General features: G+C 46.0%; 1 protein-coding gene and 1 long non-coding RNA gene across 2 annotated transcripts in view; both read left to right on the top strand.

Annotated features, from left to right (window-relative positions):
• The first annotated feature begins 232 nt into the window (after positions 1–232).
• Positions 233–3,199, top strand: LOC144166365 (uncharacterized). Its single transcript, XR_013321660.1, has 3 exons — positions 233–956; positions 1,709–1,831; positions 3,091–3,199. It is a non-coding gene; the product is annotated as an uncharacterized LOC144166365 (long non-coding RNA).
• A 1,001-nt stretch (positions 3,200–4,200) lies between these two features.
• The window catches only part of LOC144166420 (signal recognition particle subunit SRP54), a 58,658-nt gene continuing 39,185 nt past the window's right edge, over positions 4,201–23,673 (top strand). The window contains exons 1-5 of the mRNA XM_077695946.1: positions 4,201–4,389; positions 5,005–5,096; positions 8,624–8,708; positions 12,154–12,258; positions 17,669–17,793. Coding sequence (XP_077552072.1) covers positions 4,312–4,389; positions 5,005–5,096; positions 8,624–8,708; positions 12,154–12,258; positions 17,669–17,793 — 485 coding nt within the window. The 5' untranslated portion in view covers positions 4,201–4,311. The remainder of the gene's footprint in view (positions 4,390–5,004; positions 5,097–8,623; positions 8,709–12,153; positions 12,259–17,668; positions 17,794–23,673) is intronic.

The raw sequence follows: 23,673 nt of genomic DNA, 5'->3' as shown, positions 1-23,673 counted from the left end.
TCCTCCATCTCTGCCACCGATATCGTCGCCTGCAGCGGCAGCGGCAGAGACGGAGGAGAAGTGACATGCCATGCGTTGGTGTGAGGTTCCTTCAATTTTATAAAAAAATTTCTCCCACCTCCCCTCGCAGGAACCCCTGTGTAGATGCGATGCATAGGGGGTTCTGTTGTTGTTTCCGTTAGGTTGATTCTCCCATCGCGTGAAACGTGCCGTGAACCCCCTGCCGCGGCTATGACGCAACACAATCCAACACAATCCACTTTAATCCAATTCAATACAAGCCAATCCAATCGAATCTAATCCAATGACCCTCGCGAGAGAGTGTTCGCTATTGGAGAGGAGAGGGGGTGAGCGGCGGAGAGCGCAGCTCGCGCTGCGAGGAAAATGGGGGAGGGGTGTGGACGGACAACAACAACGCCGTATGGAGGGACAAGGCGAGTGAGATGCAGTCGCATCTAAAAGTTTCCTCTCATGTGCTTCACCAACACAACTCAACCAACCACTGTTCATAAATCATGCATTGATGTAACCTCAACAAAGAACATCTCTTTGAAGTAATAAAGGGTGTGGTTAAGTGCTTTTAATGGTCTGTGGTTTTACTCTTTGTAGAGCCACGTGTGTGAATTCAAGTGACGTCGCATGGGTAATCGTTGCGGGTGTGGTTTACAGATTTGCTTTCCAACCACCTTCACAGGGTGGATTAACACACATTTTGTGTGATTTGGTAACATTTTGCAGAGTTTGAACAGCTGATGAGGGCGATACACACTGTAGAAATGGGATGTGAGCAACATGGAAGACAGCTGGATTCCATCATACGTGAGCTCAACAGCGACCATCAAAGCCCTGCCGGAGACAGGGATGAAGAAGTGTTGGAACAGCCATTTCAGAACATCGAGGACTTTGAAAAGTTTGATGCTGGGCACGGCACAAATGGACGACTTAAGGCATCTCTGGTAAGGCACGCTTTGGGGTAGAGCTAAATAATCGAGAGGTAAATTAAAATAGAGGTAAGTAATTGGCCGGTCTTGGCGGCTTAGTTACAGCACCAGTACCAGGCGAATCCTGGAGGCCATTGTGAACCAAGAAGTTGCTGTGCGGTCATCATCATCACCAGCCTATCTACGCCCACTGCAGGGCAAAGGCCTGTCTCGTAGATCTCCAATGATCCCGATCCTGTACTAACTGCAACCAATTTATCCCTGCAAACTTCTTGATCTCATCTGCCCACTTATAACTTTCTGCCGCCCCTGCCACGCTTGCCTTCTCTAGGGATCCACTCTGTTACCCTTAATGACCAGCGGTTATCTTGCCTTCGCATTACATGCCCTGCCCACGTCCATTTCTTCTTCTTAATTTCTACTAATATGTCTTTAACAGAGTTTGCTTCCTGACCCACTCCGCTCTCTTCTTGTCCCTTAATGTTACACCTATCATTTTCGCTTAGGTCACACCTATCATTTTCACAGCTTAGAGGGTGCTAAGCTGTGCGGTACAGCTGACTGAATGTCGTAAACTTAATCATCAGTAAGCCGCTTTCTTTTGTTTTCATCGCCTTATTGGGACCCCCGTATAGTGTGTTTCTGGTTGCGGCTCAAACGTGGACAAATTTAATTCCTTTTTATGGCAGGCCTGGTAGACGTCCTCTGCTTCATTTTGCAATACAAGTGAAGTGAATCTTCGTATTGCCTTGGTAACGATTTTTCAGAGGCTGTGAAACAAAATTTTGCCGACGCAAAACAAGCCGAGGTCGAGGCTAGCTGTCATCAAGACGTGGCTGCACCACTATGGTGAAAAGTTGAAGAAACTTGGGGCGAGAACAGCAACCCAGGTGAAAATATGTTTTTTTTTTCTGGCTGGATTATTGAACCAAAAATTTCCTCTAGCTAGAAATAGCAGCATTTCTAGCTAGAAATTCAGTTTCTGCTTAATATCTAGCTGGATTGAGATTTACTTCCAGCTAGCATTTGTCAGTCCACCTAGAAGAAAAAAAAAACATAATTGTCTCTAGCTATAGAATTTTTCTAGTCAGAAGCTGTCGATCCCAGCTAGAATCTAATAATCCAGTCAGAAATTAATCTGGAAATTATGATTTCTTGCTAGAAACGCTCTTTCCATTTTCACGGGGGAAGAGCTCGAGATGGAGGTAATGTCAATTATCAGAGCGCTGGTTTGGACCTTTTGGTGGAACATGGTGAACAATAGAAGGGCTAAGACATGAAAGAAGCGAGTAGACACTCACGAGGTGCTAAGTTCTTTGTGAATTACTGGTTTTACAATGCTGCTAAGCTCACTTCAAAAAAAAAAAAGGGGGGGGGGGGGGGGGCTTACTCTCGTCAACTGAGAGCAGCATTTCATGTTTTGAAAAAGTCAACCAGGGGCTGTGAGCTGGCCCAATATTTGGTATTTATGATATCTGTGGAAGGTACAAGCAGGGAGACAGTTTGTCATGGATGCATATTTGGTCTGCTTACTGCACCTGGATAAAGATACTCTTCAGAGTTGTACCACTTCATATATAAAGTCATGTTTTGTTAATTGTGTTAAATGTAGATCTTGTTGGGATCACAGTATGGCAAATATTTTCAGCCTGGTGTACTGCCATGCAGTTTAATAGACATGCCGTCCTGTATTTTGTGAAGAGATTGAAGAAATGCAGGCAGACAACCTGACCTTCATCGGTGGATATGGTGACCCCACCATCGCTCGCGTTTCTTTGCGAAACGGGAGTTAATTGTATATTTATGCGAATGGGCATACTATCGCAATAAAAAAAAAAAGAAATGCAGGCATATTTAAGAACGGGTCTGCGAGTCAAAAACCTTAAATTTCTATTTGTTGCCGCAGTCAGTATTGCCAGCAGGCTTCCAAACCCTACTCAAAAACCAACTGCTGAAGTACATGGTGCAGTATGATGTGGGTGGTTACAGTGGTTACAGTAGCTGCGGAGCATGCTCTTCTATTCAGTCACTGAATTTCAGTGCAAACACACCATATTTTGCACTTTTCTGCGTTTGTTTCTTTTGCATTTTCGTTGGCCTTGGCAGGTTTATCTGATTGGAAATATCTGCCTCTTCAAATTTCTTCCAGAATTCATTCCCAAAGAGGAGAGGGGCTGATGCATGTTGAGTAATTCCTGAAGAGTATGCCTCCAAAGGGGCCAGTTCCTAGGGCGCAAATAAATTTTATAACAAGGATACTTTGTTTCCTCTTTATTTGTGTGCTTATATATAATGTCTTAAAAATGAATAAAAAGGTAAAAGGATGCTCTCCTGAGGATGTATATACCTGAGAAAGTCCTGAGGTCTGACATCTGTACATATTTTAATATATCTTGAGGGCCGCTTGATGGCGTCCTCAGGACGGCATAATTTACTCGAAATGTGATCCTAAGGATGTCTTGAGGATGTCTTAGTGTTCTTTATTGAGGACGCTATAAATGTGAGTTGTCATTCTGCCTACAGCACACCGTATGTCAAAACAAATCCAGTGGCTGATAAAGTGGCTCTAAATCATCCTTTCAAGCAAGCGTAAAGCTGTCGAAGCGAATTTTTCACTCTTGCTCTCCCGCCAGAGGACGGTCCATCAGATAATGCGCAGCAGACGACAATACGCAAACGACGATGCATCTCGCTGGCCACACGGTCGCATCTTTTTGCATACTTTTTGAATGCATATAAAACACTTGCAGGGTGAATACAGGGGGGAGGGGGATATGAGGGTGGCAAATACATTAGGTTAGCTAGGAGTAGGGCAAATGAGTAGAATAAAACAGGCAAGTCGCTGACAACTGATGCCCCGATTCAAAGGGAGAGCCACTAACGATCATCATCACCATCCAAAATAGGAACTTTCATAAGGCGAATTTTTGATGAGTGGGCTTATGAAACGTTTCGCAACCCGTATATAAAGTAACTCGGCGCTGCATTGCTACGGTGAAGCCAGAAAAATTCTACAGGAAACTAGCCCAACTCTATGCTAGTGCCAGACGCGTCAGACAGCAGTTCTGAAGCCGAAACCGAAAGTGATAACAAAAAAAAAAAAGGCCTTTACTTGACACCGAAAGCATCAGCCACAATAAATATTCGGATTTGTTCAGCACGTTGCGCGCATTTCTTAGCTACATTGTACAAATGCAAACTTTTGTACTCACTTTTTGCATTAATTTAGTGCGTTCCTTGACACGGCAGGCGGCGCGCGGCTCGTTTGAGATGTTCCACGCAGCATTTCAGTGAACGCGGCGGACAGCTGTTTACGCCGTTGTAGAGCGTTTACTTTGGACGGCGGGCGCAGTGCCTCGACACCGGCACCATGGTCTTAGCCGACTTAGGCCGCAAAATCACCAACGCGTTGCGTTCCCTCAGCAATGCGACCATCATCAACAAGGAGGTGAGTTCTCGCACGGACTCGACTCTGCCTGCTCAAGGCCTACTCTCTCGGGCCGGCCGCGGTCACGTCGGCTTCGGCATGTTTGTCGCGACGCGATGTCATCAACATGCGCGATTTATGAGCGACTGGGTCTGGTTAACAACACGTCGTGGTTATTTCGCGAGCATGCCGCGGCATCGAACGGACAGGCGTCACTCTCGTCGACGCAAACGAAATTGACAGCTGCTTTGATACGAACGGTTTTGAATACCCGAGAGAGCGCTGGACTAAGAAGAGCAAAAGCAAACAATTCTTTAATCAGGCCAAAACATCTGTTATTTCTGTCTCAATACAACGCAGCAAAGTGAATGCAAACGAGCTGTTTTTGGCGTCTAAACTGCGTTGATCGTCGCTAACAACGAAACATTGAAGGTCGATATGACTTTCTTGTGCTGCTGTAAGCGCATATTCGAATAGTAATGTTGTTTTCTCGCACGAATGAGTGGCTAGTGTGTGCTTGATCGCGAACGTCAACGCGTCGTTTGTTGCGCGGCACAGCGTACACACGCTCTGTGCGTACACGTGACTTCGATCGGAGTTGCACGTGCAACTGATTCCTCTGTTTTCGTGTTTCAGGTGCTTGATTCTATGCTCAAGGAGATATGCACTGCTCTCCTAGAAGCCGACATCAACATCAAGCTCGTCAAGCAACTCAGAGAAAATGTCAGGTGAGTCTGGGAGCCTCACGAAACAACTCTCCTGCTCAAAAAGCAGACGGTTGTTTTGCTGCGTGAATTAGTTCCACCAAATACTTTTTTTTTGCAGTTACCGTGATTGAATCGGATGCGCTTTAAAGACTATTCGGCAACACAAAAGCTGTGTAATGCTGGTTCAAGGTTGGGTTGCGAAAACCGCGCGGTTGACCTGATTTCCTGACCTGGCATGAGCGGGTGCTGGGTTCATTAGATCGTTCTTGAGACCATGTCCGCTCTGGCGGCCAGTTTGCAAGGCGTTGCGTACCCTGATCTTCTGCCGCGGGCAAGAGCGGTAGCTTGTAATTTTAATTTTGTTTGGGTGGTAACCTCAGCAGTGGTACGCTTGGATTCTGTCATCCTTGAAAGAAATTACCATATTTACGTTTTCGCCTCGTCGTTGGGAGCAACTCTCCGCATACAGAAATCTCCGAGACGTCTTTTCGTTTTCTTATGACTCCACAAGGCATAAATGGTTAAAAACTCCCGAAGCTTTAAACGGGCACATATAACTGGTTGGTTCAGGCTTGTTTTTGGCGTTGAAGTGGTTAGGACGCTAAGCGTTACGTTGCGGAATTGCAAACTGAGCCAGGTTTGTGAGCTGAAACAGTCGCTAAGCGTTACATTGCGGAGTTGCAAACTGAGCCAGGTTTGTGAGCTGGAACAGTCTGTCAGTTGCCTTGCCGAAGCAAATGCCCATTGCTTAGTCCCTCGCAGTACGGGCTTTCCTGCGGTCACGGAGTTAGAACAAGACTGGAGGGGAAGTGTTGCTTCCTAGGGGTGGCGAGATAAGTGCCGGCAGTGCTTGGCCTACGTTAAGCTAGTAAAATTTGTCGAGCTGCTGCAATCGTCATTTCACCGCATAGCCCTGAAATGAATTGTGGTCATTTCGTCGGTCAGGTTCCTCTACCCTCTCCTTCGCCGTTGCAGATACGAAGCTTTGTAGTCTGCGTGGGTTTCTCTGTGACATTATCTGGTCAGTCGCTGGCAGGCCCTGCAATGTGTGTTCCACCTCCTTTGATATATATGTTCCTGCTGTGTGCCCCTGGCTTAGAAGAACCATCATGCAGTCGGTTCTGGAATAGCAGTGACATCTGGTGAAACGAAAATCGCCCAAAATAGAATCTGCATTTAAATGGAGTGACAGCCACCAGGGTTAAACAAAAAGTGTTGTCAGACCTGGGGAACTATACTTTGTACAAACGGCACTGACGTTGCCTTACCGTTCATGTTTTGTGCAACAAGGCAACGTACTTTTACTCCCACAAATGTAGGCCCACTTGTGGGGTTTGACGTTACAATGCAGGGCTGCAACTTGGACGCAGAATGGGTAGGGGGGAAGCCTATTACTTTTGATTGGGAATCTCAGTTGGGGCGGCTCAGTGTCTAAGGCATTGTGCTGCTAGCTCAGAGGCGCTGGCTTGATTCCCAGCTATAGTAGCTCGTTTTCTGATGGACGTGAAGAGCAAAAATGGTGCGCGTCGGTGGCGGAAATTAATCCGGTGCCCTCCTCTGCAGCGCAGCACCCCATAGCCCTGGTGTAGCTTTGGAGTTACACTCGGAGACTGGAAACGGGCTACCTCGATTGGGGAACAAACTTGAGTGCATGATATCATAGTTCAAGTAAAAAAAAAGAAATGGGGGTTGGGCTGGCCATGGGCTGAGACAAACCGAAGACCGGTGGACAATTTGGTTAACAGAGTGGATACCAAGAGGTGGGTCCAAAGAATAGGGAGGCCAATAACACGATGGAGGGATGAAACATGGAAATTCGAGGGTAAACTATGGACTCGAGCAGAGCAGGACAGGACTGGTTAGAGTTCAGGGGGAGACGCCTTCGTCCCACAGTTGACCTGAGTAAGATGACGATGACGAGCTTTGGCATGTTAAACCCAACAATCACTCAACCAATCTTAGAAGTCATGATGGTGAAACATTCGGGAATGAATAAACTAGATGCAACCCTGTCCACGGTTACCTTGTGTTCAAAGTGGTGTGTTGTTTCTTCAGTTTTCTTGCTTTAATTTTCTCCTTATTTCTTTCATTAATTGTAAATAACTTTCTTTTTTTTTTTCTCTTGGGTAGCCATGCCCATCAAAACAAACATTTCACTGAGATTGGAATCACACTAAAGCAGCATCGATTTTTTCAAGTTTTACGGATGTGATTGACTGATTGTATAGGGTTTAACACGCCGACGCAACGCAGGCGATGAGGCGTGCCGTAGTGGATGGCTCCGGATGAATTTTGACCACCTGCAGGGGATCTTCAACGTGCGCCGAAATCTCATACACAGGGGCGTTTTTGCTTTTCGCATCCGTCAGAAAAGCGGCTGCCGCGGCCGGGAATCGAAGCCACTGCAGCGAGGAGTTTGACAGATTTCTAGCTGTCCTTTGTGTTCAATTCAACCGAACAATTGTCTAATATTGCAAATTTTCTTTTTGACGTATTTGTGCACTGTACTCAACTTGTGCACTTCAAATACCGGAAAACCCTGCGCGGAGTGGGGTGGACCAAAAAAAAGAAAAAAAGAGTTGGGTTCAACGGGGATGTCTCGTAGTTCGAATTGTGCAGCACGACAATCCACTAAATCTTGGCTTCCTGTGTCTCCTGTCGACGCTTGTTGATTGCATCGTTACTCATTACAAGCTGTCGTACTATGGAAGCTTCAGGTGATTAGGGTATAACTGTATTTCTCAGTTTTAATCTCCTGTTTTTATTTTTCATACCGGCCGCTAATGGCAAGGACAGTAGAAAATACAAGGACGTTAAGTGCGTGTCATGGTGGCGCTTGGCATGTGTTGCTTAAATAGAAGAACCTACACAACTCACAAATGTCGTAATGACAAGGTTTCACTCAAACTAGAGTAGCGGGTATGTTCTGCCAGAAGCATATTGTAGGCTGGTTTCCTCGGTTTGATTTCTTGTTCTAGTTTATTTTGTTATGTTTTCCGCTGCATGTGAACATTGTTATGCCCAAAGCTGCTCATTGCCGCCACATTTTTTTCGAGGAGGGGGGGGGGGGGGGGGGGGAGTCTCTAAAAATATGTGAAATTCAAGAAAATATTAGTACAGAGTCTGAGGGCGTGGATATACATTTTAAAGTAAACACAAACAGCCACATTCCACAAGTTGGTCAACTAGTAGAAGTCATGCGTGTGTCTTCAATCAATGCCATTTACTATTTGATTATTTAGCTCAAGTCCAGGATTCAGATTACATGCATGTATTTCTTGGTATGATAAGTCGTTTTCAGCCTTTGAGGCAGAATTAGCGAAACGTAGACATTGTTTTGGTCTGTTCTGCTGCAGATATTTCTTTTCTGCGAATCCTGATGCTGGACTTTGAATGCTGCAGAGCCAGCAGGCTCGAAAAATGTTTATAACTACGGAGCAAAATTCCTCTGTACGAATGTCACTGAATCCCGTCTATTGGATGGTTACCGTGTGACTAAAGGGCAGAGGTCGTTTCAGGTGATAATAGAGTGTTGACGCATGGCGCAGATCCGTCATCGACATTGACGAAATGGCCGCCGGGCTGAACAAGCGCCGGATGATCCAGTCTGCCGTCTTCAAGGAGCTCATCAAGGTGAGCGGTCGTTTTGCGCAGGGCAGATGAGTTTGCTGCACAGACGACAAGTGTGCTTCATTCCCTTTGACTTCGCTGTAGACAAGCGTGCTTTGCTTCATTTGTCTACAGTGCGTGAACCTGATAGTCCTAAAACAGGTTTTGGCGAGTTGGACATCATTTGAAAGGATAAACAGCACTAGATGCGCGCTAGATGCCATCTTGGCTGGTTGCTAGCCAGAAAATGGCACTGTGTTCAGTTGAGAATTTTAGTTGAGTTGGTGCTATGTCTGTTCATACTCTGCTTCTTGTGTTTCATTGTCTTGCACTGCTTATTCTTTTTAAGTGCAGAGCACTTTAGGGGCTCGCCTTGTCGTTGTAGCTTGCTTGCTGGACCCAAGTGGAGCCACACGGTGTTTCGTCGTAGCGGCTGTCGTTGAAAGTGAAGTGATTTAAATAGTCATAAGCGTTCGAAACTCGTGGCCCGCTGGCGCTTGTCATACATCTCGCTGTTGTTTAGTGCAAAGAAAAGTGCAGGTACATTTGAGGCGAAACATACGTGATTAACTGGCAGTGCCCGTGTTCATTTAGTTAGGAACACTCGGTGAGTTGGTTTTTACAATAGGGAGCGAAAAAAAGTGGCAGTGCAACGCTCGCACACGGGGCGGGGAAAAGCAAGTACCAAAAGAACAGAACTTCTGCTGGTGCAGTTCCAGGCAGGGGGCACGCGAGCACTGCGAAGGCGGGAAATTTGAATTGCATGGGGTGGTAGCAGTGAGCAGATAACGGCGCTACAGCCCATTATGGTGAGTCACTGCTCTGCACTTCCGACTGCTTTAATTTTTTTATTAGTTGTGTCTCATCTTTTGCTTAACAAGCAGGATTGTTCGCACTGAAATGCCAGCCAGTCCCCTTCCAAGTTGCGGTATTGTACTGGAAATTGTGATAACAGAAGGCGTGCTCACGCACCCAAAGCGTCCTGCTGCCTTTTCACTGTTGTGCACTGATGTCGCAAGTGTTAGGCATTGATAGCCTGGCAGCCTGTGGCCTCAATTGAAATTATTCTTTCTTGGCATCTTTTTTTTTTGGGCGGAGGCTGTAGCTGTCTTAAAAAGAAGTTGGCATTCTTTTATTGTACACACGTCAGTGACAAAATATGTCAGTGTCACACAATAAACACGCAGGAAGCGAAGCTTGGGGAGACATTGAATCGAAAATTGTCACTCGCTGGATTTTAACCTTTTCTGCCTTTAACCTTTCTAAGGTTTTTGAGAAAGCATATCACCTTTTCGGCCCTGCTGTCCTATATTTAGGACATTAACCAAAATTCTTCTACCAATTTGAGAACAAAGCCAAAGCAGCTAGTTTTCTGGGAAGTGATTCTTAAAGGATGCCCTTTCAATACATATCACCATTGTTAATTTTTTGCTAAAGTTGAACGCTAGATAGAGGAAGGCATTGTAGTGAAGGCCAAACTTGACATCAGGGTGACCCCAAGGACTGAAGACCTAGTTTGATTGCACGGCTGTGAATCTAAAAGTAGTACTTGCAACACCGGCTTTATCCTTTGCGTGTGGGCTCAGTTGGTTCTAAAATTTAGGAAAACAATAAGAAATCATTTTCTGATTGAATTTGAAAATTTAATTGCCTAATACCGTAATTACCCAGTTCTAACGCGCCCCCGATTCTAACGCGCACCCGATTTTCCTGTAAAAAAAAAAAAACGAAACGAAAAAACGTGCACGTCCCATTGTAACGCGCACGGAACTTTGTGAGCAAGAAAAACGAATGCGAGAGAAACGGGCGATTTATTTCCCGAAGTAATCCCACTCATCTCGCTCCTCGTTGCTCTCCGCTGACCACAACATCTCGTACTCAGTGCCGTCAAGCACGTTCGCGATGCCACACTTCTGAACGAACGTTCAACCATGGTCGATGGGATCGTGGCCCATGCCTCGCACGCCCATCCCGCGAGCTTCCCCAGAGGCGCACCCATCAGCCGACCGCTTGTTTTGAACGCGAGAGAGCCGCTGCTGCCATTGCTGTTATCAAGCGCACAAATGGAACGATTTGACTATTTGTGTGAACGCCGATAGAAAAGCCCAGGCCCCTATGCTTCATGCGTCCGAAAAATTGTTGCTAAAAACGTTGGTGCCATCTTGAGATGGCGATGGCGATGGGTGGGACGAAATTTCCGCTGTTGCGGCAATTTCGGTTTCGTATCCGATTCTAACGCGCATGCCATTTTTCGGCCTATTTTTCCGGTAAAAAGTGCGCGTTAGAATTGGGTAAGTACGGTAACCTTATTTAATGTTACGCCTCTAAATTGCTATTTACTTGCACCACAAGCTCAGTTCTTCGTTTGTAAGCCTATAGGGTCCAATATTAAAGAAAACACACACAGAAAAGCTTTAAGCTTTTTGCTAGATATAAAAAAAAAGGAATTCAGGGCTATTAGCAAGAAAGGTGAAAAACGTGTTCCTGTCCAAGGGACGGCAACACGTAGCACATACCTGTGGAGGCATATACTGGCGAGTGCTTAGCACTTGTATTTTTCGCCCTGTACAACTCCCTCTAACCAATATTAGTTGTCACCTATTCATCAGAACGCTTTCTTGGCGCTCTTTGCCCTAGTTGGCCTTGCGCCATTAACATTCAAACATCATCGTCATCATTTGTACAACTCCTCCCAGCGCTCGCCCTGTGTTGCGTACACACAGAGGCATTTTTGCCAACACTTGCCAACGGTTAACTGGCGCGTTGATGGGACAAAAAGCTGGTGGGCTGTGTCCGTGGCAGTGAGAGAGGTCTCCTAAACCTCCCATTGGCCGCGGCACGTTTGATAGCTTGTCTGTCACATCAAAGGGACCGGGAAGACGATATACACGTTTTGTTCACTACAAAAGACACACGTGCCACATGTACACGAAAGATGACATTAAGTGTAATTAGGTTGAGCCATGGAGACAAAATACAAGTTTGCATTATTCGAAAGATGTTGTGTTTTATAGTGTCCCCAGCGCTTGTCCGAATGCAAATGATGCTTTATTTACTGAGAAAGTAATTAATTTACTGGAAAAATGTGGCCGCACGGCTAACCAAAACTGCGGAGATATAATGAAACAATATCAGATGGGCGAACTTTCGGGTCTATCATGGAAAGGACAAATAGGTGACCAAATCAACTCACGAATGGATGATTCACGCTTATTTTGTTCACTGATCTGCGGTAAAGCCATCGATTTTAGAGGGTGGGTAAACTTTAGGGTTTTTTTAGTAAATTGAATATTTCTCCTCTAAACGGGGGTAGGCAAGGCTTCAGGGGTAGGCGTTCGCTCGGAACTTTATGATAGTTGTCTACAAAGATTTTTTTGTTTGTTTTTTGTCATTGGTGTTGGACGTTCCCTTGGGTAGTGCACTGTGCCCCAGAGCTGACCACTGCCTTTCCCCCCTGTGCTCCTTCCAGCTGGTGGACCCGGGTGTGAAGGCGTGGCAGCCTACCAAGGGCAAGAACAACGTCATCATGTTCGTCGGCCTCCAGGGAAGCGGCAAGACCACCACCTGCACAAAGGTGAAACCGCCCCCCACCTTCTGCCTCCAATGAGGCGTCCTCTTTCAGGATTTGTTATAATGTGAAAGCCTTAAAGGGACACTGAAGTTAATTTGTCAAGCTCCCGGTTTTGCTTGCACTGCGTAGACTGGCTCAAATTAACACACTTTTTATCGTTCATCGGGTTGATAAGTCTGTAATTATTTTATTACCATGCGCAGTCTGTGGCGGCCGCACCAACTAAAGGCTGTGATGTCGGGAGGAGGTGGCACCGTGATTGGACGATGTCCAAGATTAGCATGCAAACAAGTTTCGGTTTCGGTTCTGTAAAACAACATGCTTGACATCCGACGTTATCTGATGGGTATTTTCGATATCTCAATAATCTCCATACCGCGCTTCTGCCATGCTTTCAGCTGTAAAATGCCTACGACAGGCATCTCACGACGGCTTGGAATTGTAGCGATCACTAGCCGAGGCCCACGCAGTAGATGAACGACCTCCGCGTCACCGCAGACGCTGAAATGCCATGCGCTTTTCCTGCATATTCGGAGCTTGCCTCACTCACGTCTGTATTGTAAAAGGCGTGTTCGCACCAGGCCAAGGGTGTGCTGATTCTGGCCTGTGCCCACTGCCCGCAAGCAGTCCGTGCTTGTGGGAACAGCACGCCAACAAGAACTCGCTAGCGCGTCAGTGTAAGTCATGGCGCGTTCTGCGAACTCGCTTATGGAGCAGTGAACGTTACGGACCAAAAATGGTGAACTCAGGTTAGAAAACATCGGCCGAAAACGAACAAATCAACTGGCAAAAAAAAAAAAAAAAAACGATGCGCCCTCGGGGATTCGAACTTGCAACTTGCAAAACGATAATATAGCGCCTTAGACCACTCGGCCACAGGCCAGCTCTGCCGAGGCTGGATATATAAGGTATATAATGTATAACCAGTTTACACTTATTAATTTTTAGCATTTGAAGTACCTTAGGTGACTATTTATTGTATAGCGCCCGTGCAGTAAGCGTCCCCCAAACTTCCACAATATCTCACGTCTAGCAATTGCATTTCTTGGACAGAAAAGCGTTTGCAGATGTGCGGTCGTGCTGCTGGCCGCTGTGCTTGTTCACCCAGCGCAAAAAAGTGCTTCCGGCTCCCTAGTTTCGCGCTGTACAATAAAAGTTTCAGTTGATTTTATTTTCTTAGTACCAATATTGACTTCGTTGACTCTTCTCCTGCCTTCAAGTGGCCTTAGATTTTCCTACTAGTGTAAAGTCAGCGAAGCGTCGCATGTGCCCTTGTGCAGCGCTTGTGTGAGGCGACCTTGACTTGAGTTGGAGCTAGATACAGTGCACAAACTAACAAAGTAAAGAAAGGCACATTCTTTCATTCACAAACGTGTGGTGGCTTAGTTTCAACTGAGCGAGCCAATTGCGACGACCTGTCGGCGGCCGGCGGTCTAAACGCTGTGCCGACTGACTCGATCGAAAGGTCGGCGAACCGTGCAGTGGCGCAGCCAATTGCCAGCTCATCTCCTCGTGACGTCACACGAAAACGCCACAAAAAATGGGCGAGGGTGCAGAGAGGAGGACAGCATTTTCGAATTGCTTTTTCTACTAAATAAATTCGCGTAAACGCGCTCAGAGTGGTCGAAACATGGCCTATAGACTCCGGACTATAATTTGCGCTAGTAATCCCGCAATGTTTACAAATCACTTCAGTGTCCCTTTAATGCGTAGTAAGTACCACGAAGTCAGCTGGAGCTGGACATGAGTGGTAGCCCCGTCAAACGCCTCGTCAATCAGTCAGAAGCGTTTACAAGAGCTCTGCCGCTGAGAACCACGCTGCACCTGCCGGCGGATCGTGCAAACAGCCATGACGCGCCTGTGATGTGACGTTCCAGCTGGCGGGGGCTTCTTCCTCTGGCCAGCCACGCAGCTGGAGAACCGGTCGAGCTCTGCTCCGCACGCTTCACCCATGTGCTGCCCCGTGCACGCGTAGAGCTTGCGCGCAGGCTTGCTCCCAAGCTGCTTACCGTCCGGTTGCTCGCTGGACGGCTGCAACGTTACTTCAATGGCCGCGCTCTTCTCGATTTTGGTTTCAAAATCGCCGATTTTTGCTGGCCACTTGCGGCGTCCACGCGCATATTTCAGCTGTTGTATTCTGCACGTTGCTTTCTTTTTTAGCAGACTGTACGGAAATTGTGTTTTCAAGAGGTCGAAATTTTGAGTGCAGTTGGCTTTTAAGTGTCTAATATAATTCGCAAAGTGACTGTAATTGTCGTCGCAAGCGTTAACACAAACTAACACTAGGAAGTGGCAGTGAAGGTGTCTGATAATTGCTAGGCCTTTGCCTTCGAGGTGTGTAGGCAGTCTGAAGTGCCGAGGGAATTTTTTTTGTTTAGCTCTTGCTTTTGCAGTGTCTCGTGTGTTCGTGCCCTAAGTGTTGGTGTGAAGGGAAAAGTTCAGTGGAGAGGTTGGCTCACCAAAGCTGCTCCCACAGCAGTGCAGCCATTAGTAATGATATTGAGAAAGGCAAAACATATGGCATGCAATTGCTCCTGGGTGGTGTTTTCACGAGACATCGGACAGGCATGTCCGGTCGACGTCTTTAATTTTGACGAAAATTTTTTATATGGCTCCTTATGCACAGGGAAAAACATACGTGAAGTTCTTTTGTGGAAAAAGATGTTTCCCTTTCTCAAAAAAATTTCCAAAGCCAACTCGGGTTGCTGGCGCGTTGAGCGGCTCACGGAAAATTGGAAACTTTTACCGCTGTGAAACAAAAACATCCGCAGCTATCGCCCTAGTTCATTTTATGTGAAGACTCTGCATACTCGCAGATGAACACACGTATCAATGTTTGGCTTGCAGAGCGAATTCCTTTTATTAAAAATTTCCAAATTGGGAAGAACTTTGAAAATTGCCCGAACGGGCACTTTTTTTTTTTTTTCGGAATCTAAACAACTTAGGTAGTTGCAATTTTTTAGGGTTATTCTTCTTTCCTTGTTCAATCTTTGAGCCAAGACGCTTCACTATGAAAAAAGCCCTGTTCTGCAGCAAGGTAACACATTTTGATATATTCTGAAAGGCAAGTAAAAAAAAAGGGGGTCGTCTTCGATTTTTTTTTTTTTTCAAACTTTAACAAATGAAAGCCAGGGTTGCTCTCTATCACCTACATTAAAGGAGCCATGAAGACAAAATACAAGTTGGGTTTATTAGAAAGACTGCTTAATCCTGATAACAATGATACCAATATCATCGCAATCTTGGAACAAATAACGGAGATATTAAAGAAAACGCGTGAAGCAGTCGCGACCCCCTAGCCAATTTCCCGCAACTTTTCTATGACGTCACGGACCCGCCGCGGTGGCTTAGTGGCTAAGGCGTTGTGCTGCTGAGCACGAGGTCACGGGTTCGATTCCCGGCCGCGGCGGCCGCTTTTCTGATGGAGGCAAAAAGCAAAAACGCCCGTGTGTACGAGATTTCGGTGCACGTTAAAGATCCCCAGGTGGTCAAAATTGATCCGGAGCCCTCCACTACGGCGCGCCTCATTGCCTTCATTGCGTCGGCGCGTTAAACCCTACAATCAATCAAATCAATCAATATGACGTCACGGAACCTTGTTTGTGCGATTGGTGGCCGCCTTACTCACCTGTCGTGACGACACATGACTGGACGTCTGTAATAGGGCCTCTAGTTCCATTTGACTGCATCACTTGAATGCTAACGTGCATTTAACGCACTGGAAATTGTGTTTTATTGTTGGCCCGTATGGCGTCATTCGTGCTCATAACACGTCACTGTGGCGCAAAATTTGAAAGCTTTTTTGAAAACTTGAAAATTTGAAAACTTCTTGCTTTTTTTTTTTCGTTAAAAAAACATCTTTTGTGGCTGTAATGGAGCTGAGTGAGATACTGAATCCTAGTTCTTTCAAATTAAACTAAGTTGTATTTTCTCTTCATGGCTCCTTTAAATACATGTTGCACCATTTTTGTTGTTTTGCAGCTACAAAGCACCAAATACGGCCTTGTTAGCAGTATTGCGGTGATGTACCCAAGTGGTTTGTTGCGAACATTCGTTCAGAATAGCTGCAAATGCAACAGGTAGAGTCAGAAAGGAAATGCACTGTTGCAACTATGGCATTGCGTCCTGGATTTCTCATTTGGCTTGTCATTGCTGGCGGTAGAAGTTTCAGCTTTGATTATGAATCGACCCCGCAACATCATATTTTCAAATTTGGAGAAATGGGTCGACCTACAATCGTGTAAATGCGGTATTTGCCTCCAAAGCCCCTCTAGGTGCCCGAAGAAATATCTTTGCAACATCGAGGACTTCTTTCGTTATGGCGAAAAAATATGACCAATTTTGGGTGCTTCCACAAAAAACTGTTTTGTCTTGAGCAACTGGACGCATTCAAGCATTGTTATACACGAAATTGTTGCTTAGTACTTTGCCCTTTCCGATGCATAGCGGCAGTATTGTGAGAAGTACAATTATTGAGAGTTTGGTTGTGAAATAAACAAAAAAAAAAGTACACAGAAAGTATAAACATGACACAAATATGTGACTGTACTCAGGCAGAAAATTATTTTAGGAAATCCGGAATATACAAATTGTTCCTATGTTCCTTAGCTATCATTTCATATATATACCAGTCCTGTACATCGTGTTCTGTATTTTTGAATGCCCTTCAATCTAGCAGCCTTGAAGGCCACTCAGTGAAGCAGTGGCGTGCTGGCAGGAAGCAAAGGTAGACATTGCAAGGGGAGCAAAAGACGTTGGTTCTGCCTTCGTTTTCCATAGAACATCTTGCAGTTTCTTCTCTTCTCCATCCTTTTCGGCTGGTGTTGCACAAAATTCAGGAGTGTAAAAAAGGTGTGTCCTTGTGACACTTGTGCTCAAATATGTGCTTCTCCTTTTTCTACTTCTTCTTCTTCTTTTGTCGTCGTCCTCGTAATCATCATCAGCCGATCTATGCCCACTGTAGGGCAAAGGCCTCTCCCATTTATGATGATGATGACGATGATGATCCCATGTCCTTGCTGGAGTCATCACTGCTGCTGGTGTCAGAATAATCAGCAGCAGCAGCTGCTGAAGTGGCAGGGACGATAGACGGCCTTTGCGGAGTGTGGTGGCTTGAACTGGACACCACTTCCGCAAGTTACCTTGTGTTCAAATTTCGCTCACAACATGGCCTCCGCTCTCAAGAAGTAAACAAACGAAACTGAAACTGAAAAAGTAGTCGCCAGTAAATATGCCATATGGCGATAATTGTCTGCAAGGCGCCGTTTTGAGTTCTCGCGGGACGTTTTAAGTCATCGGAACTCTGTGTCCGATGGCTTATGGCACCGTAACGAAAGAGTTAACTAAAACTACAAGACTATTACGAAGTGTGGCCTGTTCTTAAAACCGCTTCCCTCTCCCCTCCTTTGTGCAGCTGGCCTACCACTACCTGAAGAAGGGCTGGAAGACGTGCCTGGTGTGTGCGGACACCTTCCGGGCGGGTGCCTTCGACCAGCTCAAGCAGAACGCCACCAAGGCACGCATTCCCTTCTACGGAAGGTGAGGGGCGGGGTTAATTTTTTTTTTCCCCCGTCTTTTTGAGCCTTCAAACGCAGTTAGCGCTTCTGCCAAAGAGAAAAGTTACCTAGCTTGTAAAGCAAACACTGGTATTCGCAAAAGACGTTCGGCATACCATCTTAAAAAAGTGGATGGACCAGCTTGTAAATTGAAGTTAGTTCTAGGGCATATTTAGCCTTTTTAAAAGTTGTCTGGTAATGTATGGCTTCCTGGCTGTACTTAGTCTTTACTTCCCTCTGTTTTGGATTCCGCATATAAAGTAAGCTCACACTTTCAAGTAATATTTTTATAAGTGACTACTGTGAATCCATCAAGAAGCTTGAAGTAGTAAACTTGGTTACCCGTCGCCTAGTTGTATTTGGTAAAGAGTGGTCGAGGGCTTGAAACTTGCCTGTTTCCTTTTGTAGTTTGTGCACACTCGTAAAGTTTTCTGTCACTATAAATCATTTAATTTATTTTTACGGCTCACCTGAATGTCTGCCTAAAATAATGCTCAGGTATCTCGTGATTTCGAAAGTTTTTAAGCTAACTAACTTTACAAGGCTTGATGGCCAAAGTATGTACGGGGGGGAATTGTGTGCAGGGGAGTTGTTGATGAATTGTTGCGGTCTCAGTAGGCATGATTAATAAAGCGCATGAAACAGTGGCACATATTTGCTCACACGTAAAAATGCACTGCCTGAAAAAAAAATGCTCGAATTTTGGAATTTTTTATTGTTATTCTCAGTGAAATGGGACAGTTTTCTTGCATTACCTTTTCCCAAGCACACTGACACAATAACTCATCGAAACTGTGATCACGGAGCTGATTGGTTCGTAATTTGAGTGAGGCAGGGGGCTTTGAGTGACACTTTTTAGAGTTGGCGTTCTGTAGTTGGTTTTGGTTTCGGACGGCTGCTACATTACAGCCTGCAAAACAGTGATGGGTAGAGCTTTGTGGGTGCTGATGATAGGGCCACGACAATGGAAACCACACAGGGTAGAGATGACTGTTATAAACTAGTCTCTAGCTTTGAATGAGAGGGGGCCATTTTTTATGAATGGTGGGACTGTGGAGGAGGTCCTGGTTAATTCGCTCGAAAACTTAAATACACTTTCATTTATCCAGGGGTAAAAAAAAAAAAGAAGCCCAGACTCGAGTTTATGATGTATTGCGGCTCCAGACGTAGCAAAATCTCGCGCGGTTATAGGTGACAGCACCAGTCTCACTATTTATGAATTTGTGAGCGTCTCGTACAGTGGCTGTCTTCTGCACCAACACTACACGCGGGCCACAATGCCATCTCAGCCACTTTAGGTTTCTTTCCTTTAAACTTATAACACATTATGCTTATAACGCCTTAGTTAATGTCATACGCTCATCGCGTGACTTGTCATGCCATCAGGAGCCAAGCCAAAGCCATGGTGAGCCTTTCGTTCACTGAAATAGCCGTTACAGGTGGTGATTGGGGTTGTAAGGCTCGTAGAAACAAGAGCTGTACAGTGAAAAGATGGCAAAGCAGGGAAAAAAATGTGTTGTAGGCCAGGTTGGTTGCGCAAATGCTGACCTACGGGAAACAACAGCTTTTCAAAAATTACATCACTGGCAATGAATGAAAGCATATGAAATCATTTAATATAGGTTTGGAAACATAATAATATAATGGTTGTATTGTGTACACTGCACGCTACTTAGGCTGTATGGTTTTCTGGGTTTTTTTTGTAAAGTTACCTTGTTCATTTTAAAAAAAGAAATGGGTGTGGGAATATTTGAAACTTGAGATATTTCGGGAAAAGTGGTTGGTATTTGATTCAGTTTGGGGTGAAGTCCTTACTGTTTAGAACTGGCATGTATAGCCTTAAAATTAATTGATTGAAATTAAATTTGATTGAAATTGAATTTGAATTTCAATCTGAATTTTGAATTGAATTTGATTGAATTTCAATCAATTACCGTAAAATTCCGAGCAAGCGCCCCCCCTCAGCAAGTCGAAATTACCGGTTAAGTGGAGGGGGGCGCTATCTCGGAACAGCACCGAAATTCAAGATGGCGGCCACAATTGTTCTTATGAAAAAAAAAACGCAGTGCGCGTGGTTTTAAACTTTTATTAGGAAGGCGAACTTTTTTCCGCAAAAGATGTTACTGTTAGTTACTTTGGAAGAATTGCTTGGGTTTGGGCGAGTTGGTTTTCCATATCGACTTGAAATTTCAGCTTGAACAAAAAAACGACAGGACTTAGGAAGGAAACACGGACACAGTGCTGACTATCAACTGAGTTTACTAACAAAAAGCGGGAACATATATACATGAAACATTGCACAACATTGGCACAGCGCGACACTCTTTTTTCCGAGATTAGTTAATGGGATAATCGCTAAGCAGTTCCAGTTCTTTCTCTGTCAGCGCCACGGAAGCTGTGCTTACGCACTTGTCACCTTTCTTGCTGATGGCTACTGCTTCGACGACCTCACATGCGAGGCGATTGCGTTTCTTTCGAAGCACGTTGATCTCGTCGATGCGCGCCGTGCATTTGGGGCAAGTGCTGCAATGGGATGGTAAGTGGCCGGATGACGTTGTCTTGAGTGAAGCGGCATGTTCACGTGCCCTGTCATTAATGCACCTTCCAGTTTGTCCCACGTAGACTTTTTTGCATGATAATGGGATGCTGTATACGGCTTTATTCTGGCATTCGGCATATTTTGTTCGATGGTTGGTGGTGCATGTCTCCCCTCTTGCTTCGTTGTTTACGCGTCGGCGCATTTGATACGCCTTGTTGGGGGCACTGCAGACAACAAACACAACTTGCCTGGCTGCAATTTTAAATGCGGAGCATTTCTTAGGCTCACGATGTCACTCGTCGATGTGGTCGGCGCCGTCCACACGCTCACTGCGCATGCGCGTCGCGTCGAGGCGCAGGTGCGCGTCTCTCCCCCGTACCCTCCTCGCTCTCAACAACAGCTGCGGCGGTGCGGGTCGAGCGCGTCTGTGCGCGCATGCGTCGTAGCTACCCGTGCGCTGCGTCGCGCTCAACAGTAACGGCGGCCGGGCGTGTACACGTGATAATGGCGTGGTGGGTGCGTGGAAAGTTCGTGCGCTTGTGTACGGAAGTGTGCGGATGCGCGTCTCTCCCCCGTACTCCTCTCCCTCGAACGCGGGCGATGTGTATATAAGCGGCGGAGCGCGCGTTCGGAATTCAGTCAAGGGCGTCTTTGCTTGGCTTTCGCTTGACTTGACGCTTTGCTTGACGGCACCAAGCAATAAAGGCAGACTTTAACTTTACACTCCTTGCCTTCGCTTCTCCTTCATTCAATAAATAAGAATAATAAAGACGAAATAACAATTAAGCATTCCCAAACCATACCCAATTACGCAACATTCACGCGATACCCCCACCACTCTGTGACGCATTTACTCGAGTTCCCCCCGTGGGAAGATGCGGGCGGGTTTTTTTTTAGGTTGTGGGCGAAGCCATGTACATAGGGAACTACCACGGTATTCCCTCTCGTGCGCTGCACGTTCTGTCTCCTCTTATTTCTTCCCTTCACACGCTGTAGTAGGCTTTCGCTCACAGCCGCCAGGAGGCTTTCCGCATAGCCGGCGTTACGCAGCCTGGTTACCTGCCGGTTGCAGCTCGATGTCATCTGATGCGCGCAGGACTTCTCAATGGTGGAGCGCAGAGCCATGGTTACAATCTCTCGCTTCACGTTCTTGGAGTGTGCCGAGTCGTGGGGTAAGAAGCCCTTACTGCTCCGTGTCTCGTACCGCCCGCAGATATGCCCCTTGTCGAACCGCAGGCTGAGGAAGCGTTTGAAAAACTTAGCAGCAAAAAAAAAAGTTCGCAGCACTCTGCTGTCCTGGTCTTTGGGTACCACGGCTTGATCTTACTGCTGTTCGTCACTTTCGATCCTCAGAGTCAGTAGCAAAAAAAAAGTTCGCCGCACTCGGCTTGCAGTCCGCCCTGGTCTTCTGGCGGCACGGCTTCGACATCTGCCAGCCCGCTGTGCAGGTCGCCGTCCTCGGAGTCAAAGGACATTGCTGCAGGAGATTGTCGAACTTCTTCTCCCATTCCCGTATGCACTTTCGGTCGAGCTTGAATTGTTGAGAGGTCTGGTGCACGTTTTTCCCGTGCTCTCGATGCCATCGGATCACCTCGATTTTCTTTGCAACTGTGTAGGAATGCATGACCTATCACCGCCAAAACGAAGAAACAAATAGCGCGTAGCATTTGGGAAGCAAAGTTGAAGTTGGATTCGATTGGATTGGATTCTTAGACTGGATGCGGCAAGCTGCAGTGTTGCCTGCGCGCGGTGCGTGATGACTGCGCGGAGGGATCGGGTGAGGGGGCGCTTTCCCGGAACGGCGTGAAAATTTAAAATTAGCACTGAAGTGGGTGGGGGGCGGTTGCACGGTTGGGGGCGCTTGCTCGGAATTTTACAGTAAAATTGATTGAAATTAAGAATTCTGAAAAAATAAGAGTTGGCTCTGCCTCATGACATGCGAACTTGCAAGAAAGCTTATGTGTAAGCCTTGTGCAGACTGAGTTTATGCTGACTCCTGGCTGAAGTGGAATGTTACTTGCGTATAATATATTTATTAGTTGATGGGCAGAAGTTCACTCTCAATATGCTGGAATGAGCGAGGATTCAGTAAGGCCATACCCGCCACTAGCATCAATGGCTTGATGACCATCAAGTATATACGCCATGTATTCATGCAATGTAGCAACACCCGCATTCCTTCGTGGCCGTGTATGTCAAAATTTGTTGTTCCACTGTTCTACCACGTGGTGCCAATCTCTTATTTTTAATTTTTTGTGCCATTGTTTTTTTTAGTTCATGTGCACTCAGATGTGTAAAGCCTTGACAGGTTACCCCCCCCCCCCCCATTTTTTTTTCTAGCTATGTTGTAGAAGTGCTATACACACACCAAAGCAAAGCTACTCATATTCAAAAACATTCAATTTGAGGTCAGTTTTTACCGTTCGCACTCGACTTGGAGTCCCAAATTTGATACCTACACACCATCGGCAGAAACGTGGCAGGGAAACACTGTCTATGCCACCATGTCCTTCGGATCAGATCAGATGATCAGATCAGATCGTATCAAATTATCAGAACCGATCTGATTTGATCATTTCAACCTATCTGATTTGATCATTTGAACTAATCTGATTTGAACCTCACTCTGTTGTCAGTTTGGTCTGGTGCTCAACTTGAAAGAAAAGTGTTGAACGTTGCTGAATGGTGAATTCCTGCACCGCTCAATGTGTCACCGATCTGTGGTTTCAGGGGAAGGGGGAAATCTCTTTGGAAACGTTCCAGTTTGCAGATACCGCATTTTTGCGCGTATAACCCGCACCAGAAATGCGAAAATTTCAGTGGCAAAGTAGGGGTGCGGACAATACGCGGGGTTTCTCCTTCAGTGCATCTTCACAGCAAAGCGCGTTGTGCCGTGAAGGTGACGTTGTGTACAATAGTGACGACTGCAGCTCTGGTGATAGCTCTAGCGAGAGCAATGACACTGCTTGAACTGTGACTTTCGCCTTGCAGTCAGTGCATTCTACTTGCGGGATATACGCTTTTTCTGTCTACATAGTATGTGATGTGTTGCTTGAGCAGGTGCTTTGGTGTAACCTTTCCTGTGTCAAATGTGTGGGCAATGTGCGAGTATTTTTTTTTCTGTTTTGGTGGGTTGAAAGTGGGGGTGCGGATTATATGCCGGGGCGGGTTATATGCGCGAAAATACGGTAGCAGCTGGTAGACAACTTAGGAGCAGTCTAATAGGACATGTAAAAGCAACAGGAACTGGAACAGTGCAGCGGCTACCAATAGAGAGAAACAATACTATACAGTAGCCAACCGTTTTTTTTTTCGGACTCCTAA

Source organism: Haemaphysalis longicornis, unplaced genomic scaffold (assembly GCF_048455015.1).
Source record: "Haemaphysalis longicornis isolate Haplotype H1 unplaced genomic scaffold, Haemaphysalis longicornis Haplotype H1 scaffold_17, whole genome shotgun sequence".
Taxonomy (NCBI): domain Eukaryota; kingdom Metazoa; phylum Arthropoda; class Arachnida; order Ixodida; family Ixodidae; genus Haemaphysalis; species Haemaphysalis longicornis.
This window is presented reverse-complemented; position numbering and strand designations above follow the sequence as displayed.